Raw genomic sequence first — 24,553 nt, forward strand, 5'->3', positions numbered from 1 at the left:
AGACAATGGATGCCTTTCCAGCTGCAACCCATCACTGGGAAACACCCATACACCTCCATTCACACTCATACACTACTGACAATTTAGTTTACCCAATTCACCTGTAAACTAAATTTATCATACCAATTCACCTGTACCGCATGTTTTTGGATTTGTGGGAGAAACCAGAGCACCTGGAGGAAATCCAAGCGAACACGGGGAGAACATGCAAACTCCACACAGAAATGCCAACTGACCCAGCCGAGGCTCGAACCAGCGATCTTCTTGCTGTGAGGTGAGAGCGCTACCCACGTGCCATCATGTTGCCCTACAAATTTTATAGGGAAATATAAATTTTAAATGATAAACTATTACTTATACAGTCACTTTTTAACTTTTCATTTATGCAGTGTTTGTGTGGATATTTGTTCTTTAGTTATTCATTTACTTCTCAAACATGCAACTACGCCATCATTTGGCATATGAAAAATTTTATTTTTATTTAAAAAAAATCCTCAAAATTCTGACCTAAATTTATTATAAAAGGTTTCTGGATATTGTTTTTTTTATATTAGGAATCCAATACAACCATCTGACGTTCCAGAAAAAAAAGTTTAGATTTAATGTTAAAAATAGAAATTGCAATTTCCACACTTATCCAGCAGGGGTCATTAGACGTCCATTTGTTTTCAGGTTATAGTTCTTGAGGCTTTAGAAAACTTTATTTATATATTTGAGTGACACACAGTCCATGTTGATGTTGTGCTTTAGTATCAGTCTTTTGTTTATTTCTAAACATTTTATAGATATATTGTGTTTTTTGTAGATTTTGTTGATGCCATTTTTATAAAGTAAATATATATCTGCGCCAATAGCCTAGTGGTTAGTGTGGCGACCAGAGTTCGATTCCTGGCTCAAGGTCCTTTGCCGATCCTTCCCCTATCTCTGCTCCACACACTTTCCTGTCTGTGCATCTCCGCTGTCCAATCAATAAAGGTGAAAACCCTTATAAAAAAAAGTAAATATATATTTACACACCTTTAACTGCCCAAATGGTTGATCATATTTTCACCGTTCACAGCATTGTTGGTTTACAAAAAAATTAAACAAACATAATCCTGTTGCACTACACTTGTGTTTTTAACACACTTTTGAGTGTGTTAACTAACGACATCGTTTTTTTTTTGGTGAGGCAGTGAAAGTTAAAACAACTGAATCCAGTCCAGTTTTGTGTCCGTTTAATATAGATGTTAATGTTGTAGAGTCTCGTGCCCCTGAGATGAAAGGAACAGTTGAAATCAGAATTATTTAACCGGAATTATTCGACCCGGTTTATTTTTTTCCCCATTTTCTGTGTAACGGTATAAAGATGTTTTCCAACACATTGCTAATAATATTGACCTTAAAAATGTTTTATAAAAAAAAATCAAAACTGCTTTTATTCTAGCTGAAATAAAGCAAATAAGACTTTCTCCAGAAGAAAAAAATATATATTATCAGATACTGTGAACATTTCCTTGCTCTGTTTAACATAATTTGGGAATATTTAAAAAAAGAAATAAAAAAATCAAAGGGGTTTAATAATTCTAATTTCAACTGTATATAAAAATAGGGAACATTTATCGGCACCCTGACCCCGTGGCCTGATTAAGGGTTAAAGAAAGAGAGATGGCTATATTCAGCAGATTTTAGTTACAAACCAATCTACTAGTCTCTGCGCACCCGTACAAATGTAGAAAATTGTATTTTTCATGAACTACGCAATAAATATACATGCAAGCCATTTATTATGATCTCTTTCATCACTATTTATGTTTCATTAGAAAAATTAACAAACACAAAACTTTACCCAGGGACCTCCAGTTAAGTTGAATAAATAAAATTTACAAAAGTCCTCAATGAGCTATTGCACATTTAGATAAATTCTAAAACTCTGAGTAATGTCTGGCCTAAAAATCTTCAAATCCTTAAAGTGAATATATGGATGCATTAGTAAAATACCTGATTCATGCCGCTATTAAACGCTAAACGGGGACTGAGCCAGATCTGGGAAGCTTATATAATGAAAACGAAGGATTTAGAAGGAATTGATCAAACGAGTGGCTCCAGAATCACCGTAAAACCAGTAAATGACATTTAAAGGAGACACAGTCGATAAATGAGATTCTTAAAAGGCTGTTTAAAGACGAATGCTGGAATAATTGGTGGTGAAAAGCTCAAGAAAAGTTAAGATGCGTTTTTAAAAAGTGTTTAGTGCTTTTAATGATCCATTCATAAATGAATTCAGTGCCACAAGAACAAGAAGTATTATTTCACATAGTGTTCCGAAAGAGAAAAATAAAATACAAAATACACATTTACACGAAATTAAATGATATCAGAGCATTACGTGTTCTCCATTCAACATGTATCGATATATGTTGTTGTCTATTCTCCTTATTTATTTCTACTGGCTGCACAATTATTAGCAGATCATATTAAGCAAAGTGATCTTTTAGGCATCAATATAGCAGAAAGGGAAGTGATTGTCAGTCAGTTAGCGGATGACACTACTCTCTTTTTAAAAAATAGTGATCAAGTTGCCATAGCTTTAGGAGTAATAAATACATTTTCAGAAGCATCTGGTTTACACCTGAATATTGCCAAATGTGAATTATTATCTGTGAAAGATTGTGATGCTCCCTCTATTTGCAATATCCCGATTAAAGAAAAAGTAGTTTATTTAGGAATTGTTATAACCAAAAATGAATCCATACGCTGTAGTGAAAATTTTACTCCAATTATAGAAAAAAATCATAAAAAACTTAATCAGTGGCTTCAAAGAAATATCTCTTTAAATGGAAGAGTGCTACTTACTAAAGCTGAAGGTCTATCCAGATTAATCTATGCCGCTTTGGTCTTACAATTAGAAAACAAAATTTGTAAAACAATAGACAAGTTATTATTTAACTTTGTTTGGAGAAATCGTACACATTACATTAAGAAAACAGTTGTTATGAACACCTATGAAAATGGAGGACTAAATTTATTAGATTTTAATACATTAAATTGCACCTTTAAAGTTAATTGGATGAAACAATTTTTAAAGTGCCCCACATCGATTTGGAATTATATCCCTAATTATATTTTTTCACAGCTGGGTGGCTTGAACTTTCTCTCCCTGTGTCATTATAATATTGAGAAGTTACCTGTAAAGCTCTCGGCATTTCACAAGCAAATGCTTCTTGCTTGGTCTCTTATCTATAAACACAACTTTTCTCCACACTCTTTTTTTGTTTGGAATAACCGCAATATACTCTACAAAAACAAATCCTTATTTCTTCAGAGTTAGTAATATATAAAAAAAAATATTTTAGTTCATGATCTCTTTAATGAAAATGGTTTTTTGCTATCATATTATGAGTTCTTACAGAAGTTCAATTTTCCTGTCTCACCAAAAGAATTTGCCATTGTATTTGATGCTGTTCCTGCAGGAATTATTACACTAAGGCTTGAACAGAACTCTATGTATCACACCATCTCTCTGTGATCCATTTGAAACAACAGTGGGCAAAGCTTGTCTTGTTCCAAACTCAACTAACAAATCAATCCGTATTTTATTTCAGAAAGAAGTTGTTGCAAAATCTTATGTTATTACTTACTGGAGCAATTTTACAAATATTTCAAACTGGAGAAAAGTTTGGCTTTTGCCACACAAATATGTTATTGTGAACAAAGTCAGAGAAGTGTCTTTTAAATTAATTCACAGATTCTACCCAGTGAGTAGCTATTTAAAAAGATTTAAATTGAATATTAACACAATGTGCACTTTCTGTAATTCAAAAGAAGAAACAACTGTTCATTTATTTTGGTATTGTTCCTACACAAAAACATTTTGGGGTAACTTTTGCAAATTTGTAATTGAGTTTATATTCCAATTTTTCTTTGCTTTGGGAAAATGTATTATTTGGTTTTATTGATACAGACAGTAGTACAGAAAAAGTGTTCTACTTCATAAATCTTTTACTTTTACTTGCTAAATATCATATCCATAAATGCAAATTCTCCAATAATAAACCGCTTTTTTAAGGTATTCATAAAAGAACTGAAACAATACTTTGAAACACTTTCCGGTTCAGGAAACACTAAGGCTAGGAAAACATTATCTTGTCATGCCCTATTTAAAATTCCCCTGTAAAAAGCGGTACTTTGTTTTGATCTACTTACACTATTAATATTGTATTTTTATTTTAAGCTTTATGTTATATGTATCTCTTATTCAATTTATTGTATTTTTTCCCCTTCTTTACTGTTTTATCCCCCTGGCATCTTTTATGTTCCTTATGTAGTTCCTAATGTTTCATTATGCTGTAATAATTTACTGTTTAATAAAAAAAAAAAAAAAAATGTTGTCTACGTACGCAAGAGGGCGTTAAAACCCCTTAAAATGTTTCCGACTGATACCTCCGGAAATCACGTGTGCAGATTCCAGCCAGCCACACAATCCACCTGCGCGAGCTGCGGCTGGACTTTCTGATGCTGCGCGAGAAAGAAGAGTGAACGCGAAACAGCACAAGTCTCGAGGAAAAGTTGTTTTTTCACTCGCACCGGGTAGCAAATTGTTGCTTTAAAGCAGAGGAATGGATATGAGGACGTCTTTTCTCTGCGTAACCTATGTTATTCTTCTCACAGGTAAGTTTTAATTTGCCTTTATTCCCAGAGGATTGCGAACTAGCTCGCGCGCTACCGCCCCTCAAAAGTTTTATTATAATACTTCATATCGATTTCGTTCAAATTATTGGTTTGTTTAGTGTCGAAGTTTTATAAGTTTACCATTTCGGCAAAAGTTTAATCCTCCACCAAATTGTCCGAAGTCGAATTTTATCGAAATTACGGCTTTCCGTTAAAGAAAAAACGGTCGTTAGTTTCAAAATCAGATTTAAAAATCAAAAACAGTGATATTTAACGTTAGACTTATCATAACTAACTATCTCCAGTTAATGGAGCAACATATTATTATAAGATATAAACTGTACAATATAAGATTTGTATTTGAAACGGGTACATTTGTAAAATAAATGTTAACGTTGTTGATTGCTTATATTTAACGTTAAACCTTCACAATAAATAAAAGTTGATGTGCGTCTCGAAGCCATTTTTCCGTCACACGTGTAATAACGTTACCTTGCGTACACTGTTTTTGTAGCATTTTTATTTTATCATCAGCCTAATACGTTTACATCGTGTTCTCTTTGCTATGTCTTGTCTTATGCTGTTATTGTTAACTGAATTCGTACGTTTTCTAGCTCTAACAGAGTTATTACTTTACTAGAAAACATTTCTTAAATGTTGCTAACAGTTAAACACAATAGGCTTAACCGTCTTAAAGCAGTCAAGAGGGGCTGCCATCTGCCAGTTCATGCTCCACTCGTGCCCCCCTTCTCGAAACGACTCCTCTGGATGTCTGAAACTAAGGTTGAGGTTGCTTATTATCTACTCTACATACATGACCTGACATTGACTGATCCCCTGGATTAGAAGACGCATATCAGTAAATAATGTTTGGCAGTGGTAATATTGATTTTCTGCAAAAACGCCACTTTTAGTTGTGGCACTTTTTGACTTGGTTGTGTTGACTGGCTGTGAGAAAAGGGATGACAATAAAAATTATAAAATGGCTAATTTACTCTGATCACCCAGGATGTGCTGTTGGTGATAGAGGTAAAGTTGGTTTTATATTCACACATTCGTTCATTTACAAGTCTCTATATTGTTTACCATGTTACTTTGAATATTCAATTGAAATTAGCATGCAAGTGTGACTTGAAAACAACATTAACACTGTTTATTTGACTGTGAACAATGTTGTACTTTAATAGTCATTGGCTGCTAATATGATTTCACTATTTAGAGTTTGCAAACAATACTTTTATGAAATTATATTATTAAGGGGAAAGTCTGAATGTGCGAACCAACTTTACCTCTATCTGTTGGTGAATCGTTTTGCTTGCTTTTGTAGAAATAAAGAATTTAAAAAAGAGGACTGGCTCAAATTTTAGGCTTTGTTGATTGATGAAATAGAAGTCAACAGATACCAGCAAACCAAAACAAAACCAAACCAAAATTTGCTTCCTTTTGTAGAAACGGAGAGTTTAAAAAAAAGGTTTGGCTCAAACTTTAGGCTTTGTTGTTTGATAAATTGGAAGTCAACAGATACCAGCAAACCAAAACCAAAATTTGATTCCTTTTGTAGAAGCGAAGAGCTTTTAAAAGAGGATTGGCTCAAACTTTAGTCCTTTTTGATTGATAAAATGGAAATCAACAGATGCTAGCAAACTAAAATCAGACCATATTTTGCTTCCTTTTGTAAAAACGAAGAGTTTTAAAATGAGGTTTGGCTCAAACTTTAGTCCTTTTTGATTGATAAAATGGAAGTCAACAGATACCAGCAAACTAAAATCAAACCAAATTTTGCTTCCTTTTCTTAAACCAAAGAGTTTAAAAAAAAGGGTTAGTTCAAACTTTAGTTTCTGTTGTTTGATAAAATGGAAGTCAAAAGAGACCAGCAAACCAAACCTAAATTTTGCTTCTTTTTGTAGAAACAACGAGTTTTAAAAAGAGGTTTAGCTTAAACTTTGGTCTTTGTTGATTTGATAAAATAGAAGTCAACAGATACCAGCAAACTGAAACCAACCCAAATTTGACAATACTCTTCTAAAAGGGTCAATCTGTGCTAGAAACTGATCTATTCCTCTGAAACCAGCCTGTGCTTTTTGAATAACAACTGAAACAACTTGTGAAGGTTTTAGTCAAAGGTTACCTGTGTTCTTTAACTAAAAAATCAGATAAAATTATACAGACCAGCACAAGGAAAAAATAAAATGTAAAAAAAAAGAATGCCATAGATGGGGCAATGACTTTCCGGGCCACTGGTAATTGATAAACTACAGTCTAACAATAACAAGCTTTGTGCGCACACTGCTTTTGTTTTACTGTATATGGAATGTTTGTGAGCTTGGTTTTGATTTTTATGTTAACTATAATACGTTTTATCATTACTGTGGGAGACGTCAGATTCAGGTAGTTTTTGTAGTCTTGTGTATGACATTTATTCCTCCATGGCGTTAACCTGTCAAACTCATTACCATCACAACAGAATGTGGAGTGCCTGACATTTGGTTGCTCCGTGTCCTCCTCAGCAGACAGGGATATTGTTTTTGGTGCCGGCGACAAGGATATTTCTCATTCGAGTTGTCATCCTGTCATAATACAGATTATTCATAAAGGGAAATGGGGGATGTCGAGACGTGGCCTTTTCACAAGTGCAATACTGCTAATGTCATTTGTTCTCATTAAAACCGCAGACATGAGACATTTATTAATGATCTTACAGGAATATTCTGTGGATTGGACAGTTTGCATTTTAGCTTTTATTTGCTTTCATATGGCTCATAAACTCTGCAAAGTTCTAAATTGTTTTGTGTAAGTGGCTTGCTTGGTTTGGGACTTGTGGTGCTGCACATTGATGGATTTGCTCCTTAGTGTTTGGACTTTCAGCAGTGATAATTAAACCACGCTGAACTGAACTAAATTGCTTTAACTCTGAAAATGGGATGGAATGTTTCAATTTCAATTTGCTAGAACTTATAAGCTGCTTTGACACAATCTACATTGTAAAAGCGTTATAGATATAAAAATGAATTGATTATTGTTTATAATGTAAATATCTTTACCTTTAGCATTGTTGGCCATCTGAAAGCTGCAAAGATGTACATCATATAGTTGCTTTTACCTATTTGTTAATGTTCATAATCATAGCAATCTGAGGCATAATGGTGTAGAACAATTTTCTATGAGTGCAACAGTTCTGGAGGTGTAGAAATAAGATTCAATTCATGTTCTCTGTGGGAGAGTTGAACTTTCATTATCAGTCATTTCTAATTCTTTAAAGAGACCTGTTTTACATTGGGAATTTAGCCAGTTGTATACGCTATGAAAAATGGTTATTTTATGGAATTTTACTGTTTTATATGATGTTTTTTTCACATTATTCTGAAATACAGTTAAAAATCGTAAAATAACAGCAAAATACAGTAAATTTACATATCCAGTGTAAAATCACATGAAAAAGAAGTCAATGTGTGTAACACCCCTAAAATATTGTTTTTGAAGTTTTTTTTTTTTTTTTTTTTTTTTTTTTTTTTACATGACATCAATATATAAGTACATAAGGGTGTTTTTGTGAATTGAGGACTTTTCATACACTGTCATCTTTATCAAATGAAATGAGTGTAGTTAACTCAAATTTACTAAAAGTTAATTTTACTCATTTGAAAAAGAGTTTGAACTCTGTGTTGAAGGTAAAGAGGTAATTAAATACCTCATTACTTCAACTTAACCGGAGTAAGTTTACAGTACTCCTAGAGATAAAGTCTTTAACTCAAACGGTTTGAATTGTCTTAACTTATTGGGTTTTACAGTGTAGGTTTCCATTGTTTTTATATCTTATATATTTCCCAACACACAATAATAAATTTTTAGACAAATTGCTATCCAGTATTTCCAAACAATTACAGGAAATTTCTGTATTTTAACATTCATTAATTTACTTTTTTCCAGCAGCTGAGGTAAAATAACGATTGTTAAATTACAGAAATGTCCTGTTTTTTTGTTTGTTTTTTTTAAAAGAAATTTCTGTAATTCAGTGTCAGTTATTTTATGTACTGTTTTTTTAAGTCTTTAATTTAATGAATATTATTTAAAAGATATTTTCTTTTACATTCAACTTTCTGGCAAATTGCATTTATATTCATGACTCCGCAAAAGAATTTCCACCGATCAGATAATTGCATTCTTTTCTTTTTGTACATTTTTTTCTAAATCTTTTATTTATTTTAGTTTTTTTTATTCAATCCTAGATGATCAGGCTTTCAGACTTGCAATAGCTTTACAATAAAGTTTCCACAGTTATCCTTATTATTAAAACAAAGATTAAGGCTAAAGAAAAAGTTAATGTGGCTATAATAAAAAAAAAATGTGTATTGCTGCAAACAGCCTGTATTGTATACATGTTCTTTTTAATAAAACCGTGCAAATGCAATTTTAGCATTTGTTTTAAGTTTCAGATATTTGTTGGTTGCAAAACAGTTATTGTATGTGCTGCATTTCATTATTACATTTGGAAATAATGAAAGACACTGGTAATAAAATGTTAACCCAGATTATAAAAACTATAAGCATTCTTCATACTTAGCCTATAACAAACCTATTAAAAAACTGCACCTGTGGAAAGCTCATGTGCCTCTCATTGGTTGTGAATCATTCCCATAAATTAATCATTAGTCACAGTGTAGCATTTGGTTGCTAAACTACTCTTTTGAAATGCTCTCCAAGAATGTCCCTCCTCAAATACCAAGCAGTTAGTCAGGGTTTGTGGCTCTGACATAACTGAAGTTGATTGGCTGTTGTTTTGACTTCTGATTTGAATAACAAACGTCAATGCAACATCCCCCTCATTCAGCCTGTTCATATTCACTTTTCAAATACGGTTAAGAAATAGTTTTGTGTATCTATTTTATTTATAATAAAAATCTAAAGGAGCTTGCAGGCTTTCTCAGGTTTAAGACAACACTCTGTCATCACTGTCTAGTCTTGTAGTCTTCCCTGTTCTGTCCTATAATCCCTTGTGTCCATTAAAGACATATTCCCAATAATACCCTCCACAGGCTCTGACAGGCTTGTCCCTTCACTTAGACATTAGCCAGATGCTGTCAGACATCCCTGGTCAGTCAGCACTTTTATTTTGTTCCTGCTCTTGTGTGTGTGCGTGTGCTCGTAAGCCCACATGCACTCAGCTCCTCTATATTATCTGGCTCTCCTTTCTAAATTTTGACTCGCACTGGTCTTCGGAAGCCATTAAGATTCCTGCAGGACCTTCACATTCACAAGCGACCAAGTGTAGGGTCTTGTTTAAGGTCAGTGTACTGTTTTGAAAACCTCCTCAACCTTGAGAAGACCTGTGATGTATTTACCTGATAAACCGTCCTACTCTGGAGACCCAACCTGGAGACGGTTGCTAGGAGACCTGTAGAACACAGCCCCCCGGGTCCTTGGAACGTGATTGCAGAGAATCACTTCTTCTTGTTCAGTGTTGGAGTGGGTCCCTGAGAGCCTTTTCTAGACATGGTCATCCAGCTAATGGAGGTGAAACTCGCTGAAAACTGAAATATTGATTTAGTTGTTTTTCAGGTGTGCATGTAAAAAAAAAAATGTTTATGTTTAAACTATTATGCAATTTGTAAAGGTCACACTTTATTTTAAGTTACAATTCTCACTATTAGCAAACCGTCAACTAAGACATTTCTCATTTAACTACTACTTAGCTGCCTTTTGATAGTTAGTAAGTTAGTAGTTGGGTTTAGGTATTGGTAGGTGTATAGATGTAGAATAAAATGATAGTTTTATTAGTATTAATAAATAGAAAACAACTTCATAATAGGCAGGTAATAAGCCAGTAGTTGGTAGTGCAGTGCTTAGTTTCCACACAAAGACTTTACTTGGCAGGCCGCCCAAGTATATTGAGTGACATGTTTTTTTTTTTTGCACTATAGCTTTTTTTTAAAAAACTTTTTGCAGATAGTTTCACTTGCTCTGCAGACTAACAGAGGCACGCCTTTTTGGGACATGAAAAATTTAACCTGGCCTGGGTTTCTATATCCTGTAAAGTGTTTGGGATTCAACTTTTGCTTTCTAAAGCTCGTATGAGTTTTTGCATTACGTTTTTACTTAAGCCTACTTTTGCTTGGCTTTGCAGCTGTCTGTGAATGTACAGTCGTGGGAGAAACATTAAATAATAACATTTTATTTATTCAAATGACTCAAACTATATATATATATATATATATATATATATATATATATATATATATGTATATATATATATATATATATATATATATATATATATATATATATATATATATATATTAGGGGTGTCATTAAGGGTGTTGCTTGTTCTCCCTGCATTCGCGTGGGTTTCCTCTGGGTGCTCCGGTTTCCCCCACAGTTCAAAGACATGTGGTACTGGTGAATTGGGTAGGCTAAATTGTCCGTAGTGTGTGAATGTATGTGTGGTTGTTTCCCAGAGATGGGTTGCGGCTGGAAGGCCATCCGCTGTGTAAAAAATGCTGAATAAGTTGCCGGTTCATTCCACTGTGGTGACCCCGGATTAATAAAGGGACTAAGCCGACAAGAGAATGAATGAATGAACTATCGCCTTGGGTGATCACGATAATGGAATTCGGTACCAATCGATACTGAAGTTTTTTTTATTTGATAGCTGGGCATGTTCCTAAACGGCACCGATTTGCCATTGTGTTCACATGCTCAACAGAAATGGTCATCAGTATACCGAACTCACCACTGTTTACGGAGTGTAATCACAGATACAGGGAAACTGGAGTGTTTCAAAGTCACGTCTGTCTATAAGCTGACATATGAGTAATTCACTGATGAATCATGGCTTTAAAATGCTCCAGTGTCCCTGTATCTGTGGTTACACTTATTAAACAGCAAAGTTTCAAGGCCAATCAAAGTCATTTCTGTCAAGTGCTCAAATGTTAGTGGGAAATGGGCGTTTTTAAAATTCCAGTATCGATCGATTGATACCGAATTCTAGTATCATGCAACCCTACTGTTGACTGAGGCAGTGTTTCACAGACTGCATTCTTGCAAGTGTTGTTCTCGTGTGTTTTTTCCGGAATGATCTGTCAACACTATAATATGCTAATTTTTTTAATTTAGTTAAATTAACTGTATATGTCATTAAAAGCCGGTTGCTTGGTTTGGTTCTGTACAGTGTGGAATATCTTTTAGTTCTTAGAATATTCGTAGAATACTTCATAAAATATCTTTATTTTTCTTTATAAGTTTATTTGGTTGTAGCATATACAGTTGTTATTTCAGAAAGTCTGTAAGCTGTGTGTTTAAATAAGGTGTACTAAAAAAACAAATGGAACTGAATTTAGTTGTGGTGTGTATATGCTCTTAGATTTACACAGAAGCTCTTTGACATGTTTAGTGAGAGTGGGCATCTACAGAGAGATGTTGAGAATGTACAGCTGGAAGGCTTGCTTTCGGCCAATAAGATATTTATTTGCAATGCCCGGAGATTTGTCTTTGTGTAATCTAAGGGGAAACAAGCTGCTGAGTTCTGGCCTCAGGCTACACTCTCTGCTCTGTTCTGTAGCAGGGCTGTCTAATCCATCCAGCAAAGCCCCTCAGAACGAAACACTGATATCAACTGCAGCCTCACCTGCGACTCAAAACCCAGCCTCTGTACTCCCTTTCTCCTCTTCTCAACACAACATTCCCCCTGGTGCTGTCCTTCTGAATAAGGGACAGAGCTTTCGAGTAGAATCACACTCTGAGCACCTGTGTTTGAATATGTGGCTGCTGAATGCCCTCCATCTAACAGAGAGGACACACTAGCCGTATGAATATTCAGGCCTCTGCTTCATAAATATTTTAGGATGCAAGACTCGTACCTGAGATGGCAAGCGACACCCATTCCTGTTATGTTATAACCCTCTGATCCCGTGCAGCAAGACCTCGCTTACTCTCTCTCCCGCCTGTTTTCATTGCCTTCTTTTTCAATTTGGAGAGTAAGTGGGCCATTACAATCAGCTGATCACGTTCCATTAGACCCAGTGATAATGATAAATAACCAAGGTTGAAAGGTTTTTTTGTTGGTAACTCTAGTTTCAATTGGAGACTTGCTATGCTTTCATGGATCATAACTCACACATGTTGAAATAGGCAATCTGGGAACAGAGGGGAGTAGAAAGAGATGGTAGGAACGAGATTCCGACAGAAAGGAGAGACGGGAGCAGAGGTTAAAGTCATGGATGAGTGTATGAGTGGGAGTTTGGTTGAGGATGGAGGGAAGAAAGAGTCATCATTGTAAGTATATCATGTGAGACGAAGAGACCAATAGAAGAGGAATCGAAAGGGATAATGGAAGAGAATGGAATTATATTCCAGAGGGATTTGGCAGGGTGCAGGGTTAAGTATGTAAAGGCTGGTAGGAGCTTTTTCCATATTTTTTAAAATTTCCTTTCAGGGATGTGGGAATCACTAAAACTCCGATCATAGCCAAGCAGCCTGGGATTTACACTTCTTCCCCTCCCACTCTTCTGATAAACTCTTCCATAAACACAAGGTCATGAAACCTCTCATTTGGCGTCTTTCCCCATCCATCACACATCAGCTCATAGGCACCTCCTTGTTTTTTCTGCAATGATAAGGAGAACCTGTAGTACATCCATCATTGTGTCCCTCTGCTAACCTCTTGGTAATGCTGATATCCCATAATGAGTCTTAATGCAGATTCATGACTAATAAACTTCCATCTGTTATTGACAGAAAGGTCTGTCTCAATTAGTGATGGGTTGTTCTTGAACAATTTGACTTAAGAATGACGAGTCCTCTCAGGAAGAGATTTGTTCATTCACACATGCGCACATTTGTGCAGGTGGAGTAGAAGATTAGTCCCGTTTGGAGTCCTCTATAAGGTTTGAGTCATTCGTTCATCACGTGAAAGACCGCAGCCAATCATATGCAGTCAGAGCCGGAAAAAGATTTGATCTGTTCATCTCTCGAGTCCTCGGTTTGCATCTTTCTTTCATCATGTGAAAAACAAAAAGCCAATCATATGCATTTAGAAAAAGATTAGACCCGTTCATCTCTCGAGTCCTCTGTTTGAGTTGTTTGTTCATCGCGTGAAAGACAGAAGCCAATCATATGCATTTAGAACCAGAAAAATATTTGATTCATTAATTTCTCGAGTCAGCTCTCTTTACATGCTGTCAGGTGATGAATGAACAACTCAACCAGATGACTCAAAAGGTGAACTAATCATGACTTTTTTTTGGCTCAGACTGTGCTTTGGTTAAGCTTATATGGGACTGTCATGTGAACGAACAACTCAAATTTGAACACCAATCAGAAGAGATGAGCTGATATAATCATAGACAAAACACCAGGTAAACAATACATGATTTTCTCTTTTTTTTATAGCATTCTAGTTATGACTTGTCTGTTGTGTGATCAACGTTTGGTGTAGTTGTAGATTAGTTTAGAAGCATCTCGTAACATTTTAATTATAAATTGGCAAATTGAACGAAATTAATCAAAAGCTTTGTTCATCTCAGTTAAAGAGACTTAAAGGTCTGAGTCAGTAAAATGATCCGAACTTCCCATCACTAGTTCTAATTAGACATTTTGATTCAAGTATTGGGGAATGTTCCAATCCCATGAAAGTGTGTTTCTGTAGTGTACATTAAAAATTAGAAAATCCTTTTCTTATCGTCATGTTGTTCCCAACTAGGGTTGGGTCGATAGACGATCGCGATTCTCCACTTTATATTTATAATTTGGTTATGGGTAAAACAAAGACCACGCGGATCAGGTAGTTAACGATAGGCTACAAATAATTAATTTGATATAAATTAATTATTCATAAATAATTAATTCGCTGCCTACGACGACAATGCCATTGTCCATCGCAATGTTTTACATTAGACATCGTACAATGCCAAATTGGTTGACATCACCCAACCCTATTTCAAGCCTTCTAAATTTGATGGTGCGTGTGTGTAGGTTTGTGTATGGAACACCAAAGATATTTTGATGGGTTTTTCCATGCACAAAGTCAGTCAACAAAACCTTTGACCTAACTGACCTTACCTTTATGACAACATTTCTTGTGTGTCATGTACCAATATATGGATTAGTAAATAATGTCATAATCTTCACTTTTTGACATTTTGGAACAGAGAAATCTGTTTGATAAATCTTTACAGTTGCTAACAAAATACTAAGTTCTCTAAAATTTGACCTGATTTAATGAGGGATCGGTTGATAATAATGCTTTTTTATATATAAATTTATATGCTTTTTAAAAAATAGATTAAGCAAATTGTCTTAAAAATAAATGCTAGAACTGACTAAAATGTTTGAGGTAGGATTAAAGTACACTTTGTTCACAAGCAGTGAGTGAAAACTGTACACCGTCATTATGCACATTTGTTACGGTTGAGTTATTGATGTGAAACAGAACTTTTAAGCAGTTCAGAATTTATTATTACAATCCAAACTTAGTGCAGTGCATATCACATTTACAGGTGATCGATAAAGTTTTATCTATGCAGGACAAAACAATGGAATTACTAGCAATGTGTTTTTTCTTTTTTTTTTTCTTTTCTTTTTACAAACACACTTATGACATCTGTCTTATTATTATTATTATTATTTTCAGAATGTAGATCCTGTCCTCCCTGTTTAGAGACTGCTAGACTAGGTTAACATGATCCTTTGTGTCCTGCCGGCCCTCTGAGGGCAATGTCTGTTTCAGTGCTCTTAGCTCACGTATTTTGTCTTAGATAATCAGCGTGTTTCAGCATTTACTCACATCAAAACGTAGGCAGTCATGCAGTAGTTTTTCTTAATCCAAAAACACAGTTGTTCTTTAATCTAAATTTGTAGAAGTGGAGCATATTCTCTGAAATTGCGGCTTCTAATGCATGCTGTATAGGCTTATGTGTCTGTACGGAGTGGCAGAGTGGTCAGACTTCAGTGTGAGATTATGTTTGTTTTGGGGACTAAGTCTGACTCTCTCTCTGTGTATATGCTTTCCAGCTGACATTGGTATGCCTTGTGAAAGTGTACACAGTCTTAATGCGGTCACAGAGTGTTTGTGTGTGAGGCTTCACTGTTCAGGAATCATGTCTACAGGGATTTGCTTTTGCAGGTTTCGTACATGCCAGAACTATTGTTTCTTTAACTATTGTTGTCTCTCTACCAAAACTATTGACCGTACAGATAGTGTTTCTTATTAGTCTGCTTAAGAAGAATCAGCTGAAGAATTAAAATAATTAAAATTTAAGCCCCTTTTCACACCGTGATAACGGTAAGTATTCAGAAAATTTCCGGAATGACGTTACCAGTAGATTAAAACAATCGCTGTTCACACAGACAAGGACGTTTCAGAAATTTTCTGGAAAAGACCGTTCACACATATATTCCAAAATACTGTTAAATTCTGTCATCATTAACCAGAAATGGCCTCTAAATGGCTGTACTTGTATTTGTAAACATAATAAAGATCAGGTTTTTTGGTGATTTTACTTTTATTTAAAGCTTTAACCTTAATGCAGCTGCTTTTGTTTTAGAGACATCCAAAGGCAAAGTGCTAACCACAGCAATGTGTTTACACATTGGACAACATTTCTAATTCTGTGAATGGATAAATATTGCGAACAACTTCAATTAGGGCTGTACAATTAATGAAAATTGAATTGCAATTTGAAATGTTGTGATCAACTAATCGCAAGAGGCTGTGATATGAAATATGAAGGTTTTTTTTAATTTTCCCCGCCCAGAGCAAATGTGACTGCCCTTTGTGTGTGATAGTCTTACTAGCCCATTGAGTGAGCACACTTTTGTTCTGCCCAATCAGAATTGCACAACAAACTATGCGCAATACCTGCAATAAAAAAAAACAAAAAAACACACAGGAAAGCGTAGACAATTGGAATAATGGCGTCTGGTGCTTCAGAAGCATTAATAGACAAATTCATATCAAAGAAAAACAGGATATCAGTAATATGGAAATATTTTGTTTCAAAGTCACAGACATAAAACAAAACTAGTAATTTTTAAGAGCTCTCCCAGAATTGTTGCTATGGCTTACAGATTATTGACCTGAAGCTTGACTACAAAATTTAATTGCAAATCTAATCACAATCGTTATATCTGTCAGAAAAATTGCAATTAGATATTTTCCCCAAATCGCACAGTCCTAACTTCGATTTAAACATATGGAGGAACACTTTCGCATGTCGAAATATACATAATTTGTGTGTGCTGGTGTTTACCAGAGCAGTCCTTCATTTACATGTGCACGACGCTGCTGAGCGCAGGGCTTGCAGGTAACTCTTAGCGGTTTATCATAAGTATTTTATTGATCATTTTTCCACAGTAGGCATTAATAATGAACATTAAAATGGCATCTGACTAACAACTAGTATCTAAATGTGTCTGGCATTCAAAGGCTTTCATTTTCATAAATAGCGCAGAAGTGATGTTCTGATTGGCTGGAGTAGATGTCTCATGTTCAGCGCATTCTAAATGTGAACGTGCTCTTTCCAGCAATTTTACTTCTTTGATCAAACAGAGCAGCATTCCAGCAATTTAGCGGTAATGTTACAACTTCTTGTTACAGAAAGTAGCTGGTAACTTTCCAGAAAGGTCTGTATGTGTGAAACGGGCTATAGACCATTTTAAGGGATGTAAACAAAAACAATGATCCCACTGTATTTCCTGTTTTACATTTTTCATTTCTATAGCTTCAGAGAATCCCAAAAGAGCCACATATTGATAAATAATGTTATGACATCTGTTTTAACCTTAAGTTATGATTGAACTGCCTCTTGTTACGGTTATGAAAGTTTGATAGCAAGCAGAAAATGTTCAATGACATGACCACATTGAAATGGTCTATAGGCACTTTCTTTTACTTTTCAGATTAACCCTTTAACACTACCTCATCCCTGCTCCAGCATTAGCCAAGCTCAAAGCCAGTTAAACATTGCCAAATTCAAAGATGATTTTAAAGCTATATTTCACTTCCAGACAAGCAAGAAGTCCTCTCCAGCTCTCTGCGATTAGATTGTACTCTAGATTGGGGAAATATATTCATGTGTAGTACAAAACCTTTGTTGCTTTCTTGCACATTATCAAAGGAAGTAAGGAAAGCAAGAAATACAGAAGCTGCTGTATAGGAACCAATTTTCTGCTTTTTATCTCATTGAGAAACATAGAGCGTTATCGACTGCCAGCGCACGAGAGAAAAAGCAAATTTGCACAGACTGGAAAGTTAATAAAAAAATGCTATGTCCTTGTCTCTTATCCACCCTCCCCGATACACATGCACATATCTTGCTTGTGGCATTAGCATTCAAGTCAACCCCACTCTAATGTTAAGCCAAATTGTAATCTGTTCCTACATATGTAAATGACCCTTGTGTGCAGAAAAAAGTGATTTGTTTTCCCTAGATAGTCATTAGTATGCACAATTTTCTTTTTTATGTGCCATTTTCTCTGCATGAGAGTGGAGTCTTTACATTTAGCCTGTGGCGCTCATATGCAGTGTATATTCAAATATTTTACTAATAACCTTTTGGCAGTTCTAACTAATCAGCCATTTAGCTCTCATCTTTGACCAAACAAACTGTTTCATTACAGCCTTCATGATAATTTCCTAATACATTCTGGTTCTGGAGCTATGATTAGACACTGTGAGCAGGCATGAATGTGAAATGAGTTTGAATGCTTTAAAGCGAGAAGAAGGAAGCCTACAGTAAATGGCAGTGCAAATATTTGAGTTTCTCATGTGATGTTAGGAAACAGAAGATAAAAAAAAAGCATCAGCAAAAAGCCCACCTGCTGAATTTAACCTTGAACATAGGTGTCAACAACATGTGTGAATGACCTGACCTTGTCATTGCACTGGGGTTCGGTGTTGCATTCTCAGAGCACCTGGGTCCAGATTCATTCATTTAATTCAGCCAAGGGTGTTACACGTAAATAATACATAGGGGCAATGTCAAATGTGTCAGATTTACAGTAGCTAGGGTGCATTTTTTCAGTTACTTTAAACATATGCATGTGTCCATAAGTGCTACAAATGTACTCCTGCTTTGCTTAAATAAAGTAGACATAGGAATTCAAAAAGAAAATCTGAGATGCAGAGTAGAAGAATTGTGTAATTGACTGCAGAGCACATTGTTTCCCTGGAGACTGCCTTTTGGATATAATAAGCTATGTTTTCAGGGTGCTTTGCAAATGGTAAGATTTGAAGTGGAATTTGTTCTGTTGTGAACAAATAAAAGCAATTTTGCCCATGCAGTCATAGTTGTGAAGTTTAACCTAGTTTTTAAATCCTTATGTTTTGGGTTTGCCTGTTTTAAGTCAGCTTTTGTGACTCATAAAGCTGCAGTGCTACAGTAGATGTTCGTCTAAAAAATGGTTTATGGCAGCCAGCTGTTAAGTGTCTTAATGGATTCATGTTTAATTCATGGCCACATCACAAGGCCATCACTTCTCAGTGTTGTTCTCTCATCCATTCCCATCCTTTGTGCGAATATCAGAAGGAATGTTTTTTTTTTTTTTTTTGCCTTCTGAGTAGAGCTGGGAAATATTGCAAACAATAATTTAACAATAATCTCTATCATGTTTCATATCTTTCGATATCGATAATTATTGAATATTTTTTAACAATCCATTCAGGAATATTAGGATTTTTTGTTATTTAACAACTTTATTTTAATTTACCAACATTTCTAAGGTAAATAAATAGTTTTAATAGTCAAATTCAAAAATATTTAAACCAAATATCTGATCTCTTTATAATAAAATAAACATAAGTGTTAAAGAGACTCTTAAACTTGATAAATAAAATGTTACAAAGTGTGTGCAATGATAAAGGTAGATTAACATCTGTAAGGTGTCAATAATAATAATAATACAGTAAACCTCAAACTCTGTGAACAAAACCAATTATGATGATCAAATCTGAGCTTTCAAGTAAAGGAACTAATCATCATTATTCAAATACATATTACAACAATACAAATTGTGAAGTTAAATGACTTTTTACCCCCTATGCTAAAAAATCTTTCAGATGGGGTGCTGGTGGCTGGGATGATTTAGAAAAGAAACCAAAAAGCCACTTTGGCGACATCCTTACATCCTTTTTCTATTTACAATCTCCTTACTGCTGCTATACAGCAGGTATTTTCGCATGTGTTGTTATTCTGACCTGAGTGTCAAGCATCTCTCATAACTAGGCGACCATCAGCCATTTTTTTCAGAGGATGACAAACAGACAAACCATTGCGGCAGTTCCGATGTAAGTTAATGGAAAAAAGTAAAACTGCAGTGTTTGATGTGCTGTCTTTGTCTGAGGTAATTAGTCTGCCGTTACTGAAATGTATATTTTCCATACAAAGTGTAAAGCAGATTGGTTGGTTCTACTTACATGAATCATGATGTGCTCACACCATTCAGAAAAGTTCAGATGTTTTTCAACTAGATGTTCTTGGAAAATGCATACCAAACTCTTTTGCTATTGTTATTGACAGTGGTGTTCATATATATATATATCTATATATATATATATATATATATATATATATATATATATATATATTAGGCTTGGGCGATATTACGGTATTATGGTATACCGCGGGATCTAAAAATAGCAACGGTGTCAGTTTCAATACCGTTATACCGTCATAAAGTATTAAATATCCTTTATTTAATGCCTAAAAAACGTGTGTGTGGTTGTCATCACGGGACAGTGTGGAGGGGAGAGGGTGAGAGGGAGAGGGAGGGGGAGAGGGAGACATGACGTGACGAGTCGCGCTTCAAAGTGACCTGCAGTTTGGCAGTTTAGACTGAACAGAAGGGAGACGTGGTTAATATGAACGAGAGGTCTGCATTAGAGCTGAAGATCTTTGCCCGAACCCGGCGAGACCCGAAAAAATCCAAATCCCTGCATTAAAATCCATCCCTGCAAAGGTGAAGCAAATTATGACGAAGTAGTAAAAAAAGAGAATTTTGACGGCGGTCAAGCCAGTCAGAAAGAGCGGTTATTCCAGCCGCAGGTATTTAGCGGTCGCTCATACACTGCGTATTACGGTAGAGCCCTAAACCGCAAGCTGACAGGTAAAATGACGAGGCCACTCGCTACCCTGAAACTACGGTCATGGAAAATTAAATGGATGTTCCTGACTGGTATAAGATGAATAAACAATCCTACCTAAAACTTGCAAAATCAGCCAGATCAGAACTCTGCATCTCGGCCTGTAGCAGTAGCAGTGAAACGGTGTTCAGTGCTGCTGGACGCACATGAGCGCAAGACTGCGCTAAAGCCAGTGGATTTAATAATGTTCCTCCACAAACACACGTAGCCTAATCTTGGTGAGTAAAGGGTTTTAAATTATAAATAAATATTAATTAAACCATATAATCATAATGTAGACAGAGTATACAGACTAATGGTGGCATTATTCTTTTAATATTCAGCTTCAATTTAGTTACTGCCAAAATACCCGTCATCATTTAGAGTTTATTTGATTTGTTAAGCAAGATTTCTTTTCATTGGTGTGTTGGCCAATTTAAAGACTAAGTGCATGTAGACCTATAGAGTGCTGAGATGTTACGATACAGAGGACTTATTTTATTTCTTTGTTCCAACTTTCAAGTGGGATATAGTCTACGTTTGTTACGAATAAATGCTGTTAAAACATATAAATGACTCATTCTTGAAAAAAATGCATTAGAGCTGTAAGGGCTCGGGCTTTATAAAGTAAAATGTACGTGTCGGACTCGGGACCAATCGGGTATAATTTTTATGGCCCGATTACAGCTCTCTGCATTCCCGCGGGAGCCGGCCAGATTTCTTACGGTGGGGGAGTAAATTTCTGAATAAATCGCGGGAGAGATGTGTGTGTGTTTGTGTTAGACAGAGAAAGTCTCTCTGTCTGTCTCTCTGTCTCTCTGTCTCTCTGTCTCTCTCTCTCTCTCTCTCTCTCTCTCTCTCTCTGTCTCTCTCTCTCTCTCTCTCTCTCTCTCTCTCTCTCTCTCTCTCTCCCTCCCTCCCTCCCTCCCTCTCTCTCCCTAAGGTCGCATAGAATGTATTCAGTTTCTGAATGGTTTAGGCTCAAGCCAACAGTTTGGTGACGCTGTCTGAGCCTTACGTCATATTTTTTTTTATTACGCCGGTAATACCGGATACCGGGGTAAAATATGGAGGCGGTTTGACGGTCTCAAAATTTGGACACCGCCCAAGCCTAATATATATATATATATGTGTGTATATATATATGTGTATATATATGTATATATGTGTGTGTATATATATATATATATATATATATATGTGTATATATATGTATATATGTATGTATGTGTATATATATATATATATATATATATATATATATATATATATATATATATATATATATGTGTATATATATGTATATATGTGTATATATATATATGTGTATATATATGTATATATGTATATATATATATATATATATATATATGTATATATATATATATATATATATATGTATATATATATATATATATATATATATGTATGTATATATATGTATATATATATATATATATATATATATATATATATATATATATGTATATATATATGTATATATGTATCTATATATATATATCAGGGCTCGAAATTGCGACCATTTTGGTCGCATATGCGCCCGAAAATTAATCTATGCGACCTCATAATATATCTGGGAGCATTAGTGCGACTGCAGATAATGGTTGTAGTGCGACCTGTTTTGATTTTTTGTAAAAACGTGCTGAATCGCTCTTCCCTGCCGCTATATTGGTTCATATTAGCTGTCATTCACTCAAGGTTTTCCGCTGTCAGATGACAGGGAAGGAGCTTTTATGACCACAGGAAATGCAAACGGCTAAAGAGTGAAAACTTAAAGCACAAGTTTGAAAACCCCACCTAAGTTGAGGCGCAGATGAAAGCGATCATGACACGTCACGTGGTGAATAATGATCCGCCAGCTGAGATCAATCGAGTACGCGCTTCTTGGAGAAGGTGCCCGAATCTCCATGCGTCGCATTCACTGCGTGTTCAGCCCAAATGTCCGCTAAAAGTCAAATCTAATACTGCATCATCGCCAAAGAAGCTCGCCTTTACTAAGTTTACACTGAAACTGCGGTTCATAACAAAGACCGGATTTGCGCCGATGGTTAGCGCAATAATCTTGCGCTGCCTACTTATTAATTGGGTCGGCTGACTCGCCTGCTTTCCACAAACACAGAAAAATGAAGATCAGCTCAGACTGAACCTTTAAATTGACACAAACTGAAACCAAAACTTTTAAAGAGTGATAGAAGTGAGACTTTACTTACTTTCTTTTATCTATTCTTTTTTGAGTTGTATATTATTTTTTTATTTATTTACTGATGACTGCTTTGCAGCTTTCATCATTGAATTGAATGATTTATTATAATCTTTTGTTTGTTTTGTATCAGAAATATTATTTATTAAATTGACATGCATATAAAAACAGCAGTACAAAATAAATATTTCTTACTGCAATGCTTCATTTTTGTTTGATGCAAACTATACAATTTTTTTTCATAAAGTAACAGACTTTTAATAGCAGATAACCTACATTCATGCACATTCAAGGCAGTATCATAATGAGAAATGGAATTCATTGTTACTATTATTGTCATTTTCATCATCATTAATATTCTATGGCCTAATTATTAGACATTCATTTTGGAATTATTGCACACAAATATCAATGTCTTCGCAGCTTTAGTTAGATAGTTGTTTCTGGTTTTTGTTAGTCCTATTAATATTGTTTTAAAATACAATAAATCCCTTAAAAAACAATTTGCAGCTGTGCTCATTCATTTTTGGTGGGTGCTCCTAAATTTTTTTCTGGTGCTCCTAAAATTTTTTTGGTGCTCCTAAATATTTGAAGTTGGGAGCACCGGTGCTACCAAGTAAAAAAGTTAATTTCGAGCCCTGTATATATATATATATATATATATATATATATATATATATATATATATATAAATATTGATGCCAATTTACATCTGCTTCTGAGTATTTTTATTCTCTCTTTCTTTTCTCTTTTTTCCACCTCATCCTTTTTGCTCTGTATAAAGTGATGCATTTCGGCACTAGGTGACCTGTAATCCTCAGATTTAGTGTTTTACTCTGGTATGCTCTCATCTGACACAAATACAAACACATTAAAACAATCCTTTGTGGTTCCACATAGTGGCTTGTTCCACCTTTAATAAAAATGAGAACTTTGACATTTTGCTTCATTCTTTCAAGTGTTTACAGTGATTTGGCATTTACCATTACACATGAGAAGACTCTCTAGAGCCTCTTGACATGTTTGGAAACTGATTGTAGGTTTTGTATAAGAAGGTTAATGGTTGTATTTCTCTTGTGCATTCTGAGGAAAGCCATGTTTATTCAGGGTATTTTATTTTGTGCGTGTCCTACTTTCCTTACTGGTGAGAATGTGAATTCCTTTAGTATCCTAGAAGGATCCTCACATGCACTTTTCATTGCAGAACACACCTAGTCTAAAGTCAAAAGCTTTCCAGGGATGCAAAATAAAATTACTTTTTTTTTTTTTTTTTTGGAGGGGTCTTTGTTACAATATTTTAAATGAAACGTCAGGTTTGATTTCTGTAAAATCCAATTCATTAGAAATGTTTGTCACAGTGTATTGCTTTGGCATGTCATTTTTCCAAAGCCATGCTGTCGTTCTGCTTGACTTATTTATTCAATATGTTTTGCAGCGTGATTTAGATGAAGATTAATTCCGGGCCTTTTTTGTATCACACATCCTATTGTGGTTTAAAAAGGTACAGTGTTAATGGAATTTTAAGTGTAAAAACAGTTGTGCTTTTGAATCATTCTGCATTCAGATGGGTC

At 35.0% G+C, this 24,553-nt stretch overlaps 1 protein-coding gene across 1 annotated transcript in view; it reads left to right on the forward strand.

Moving 5' to 3' along the window:
- The first annotated feature begins 4,434 nt into the window (after positions 1 to 4,434).
- cxadr (CXADR Ig-like cell adhesion molecule) overlaps positions 4,435 to 24,553 on the forward strand; it is a 61,970-nt gene continuing 41,851 nt past the window's right edge. The window contains 1 exon segment of the mRNA NM_152948.2: positions 4,435 to 4,650. Coding sequence (NP_694480.1) covers positions 4,599 to 4,650 — 52 coding nt within the window. The 5' untranslated portion in view covers positions 4,435 to 4,598.

This window comes from Danio rerio, chromosome 10 (genome assembly GCF_049306965.1).
Source record: "Danio rerio strain Tuebingen ecotype United States chromosome 10, GRCz12tu, whole genome shotgun sequence".
NCBI classification, from domain to species: Eukaryota; Metazoa; Chordata; class Actinopteri; order Cypriniformes; family Danionidae; genus Danio; species Danio rerio.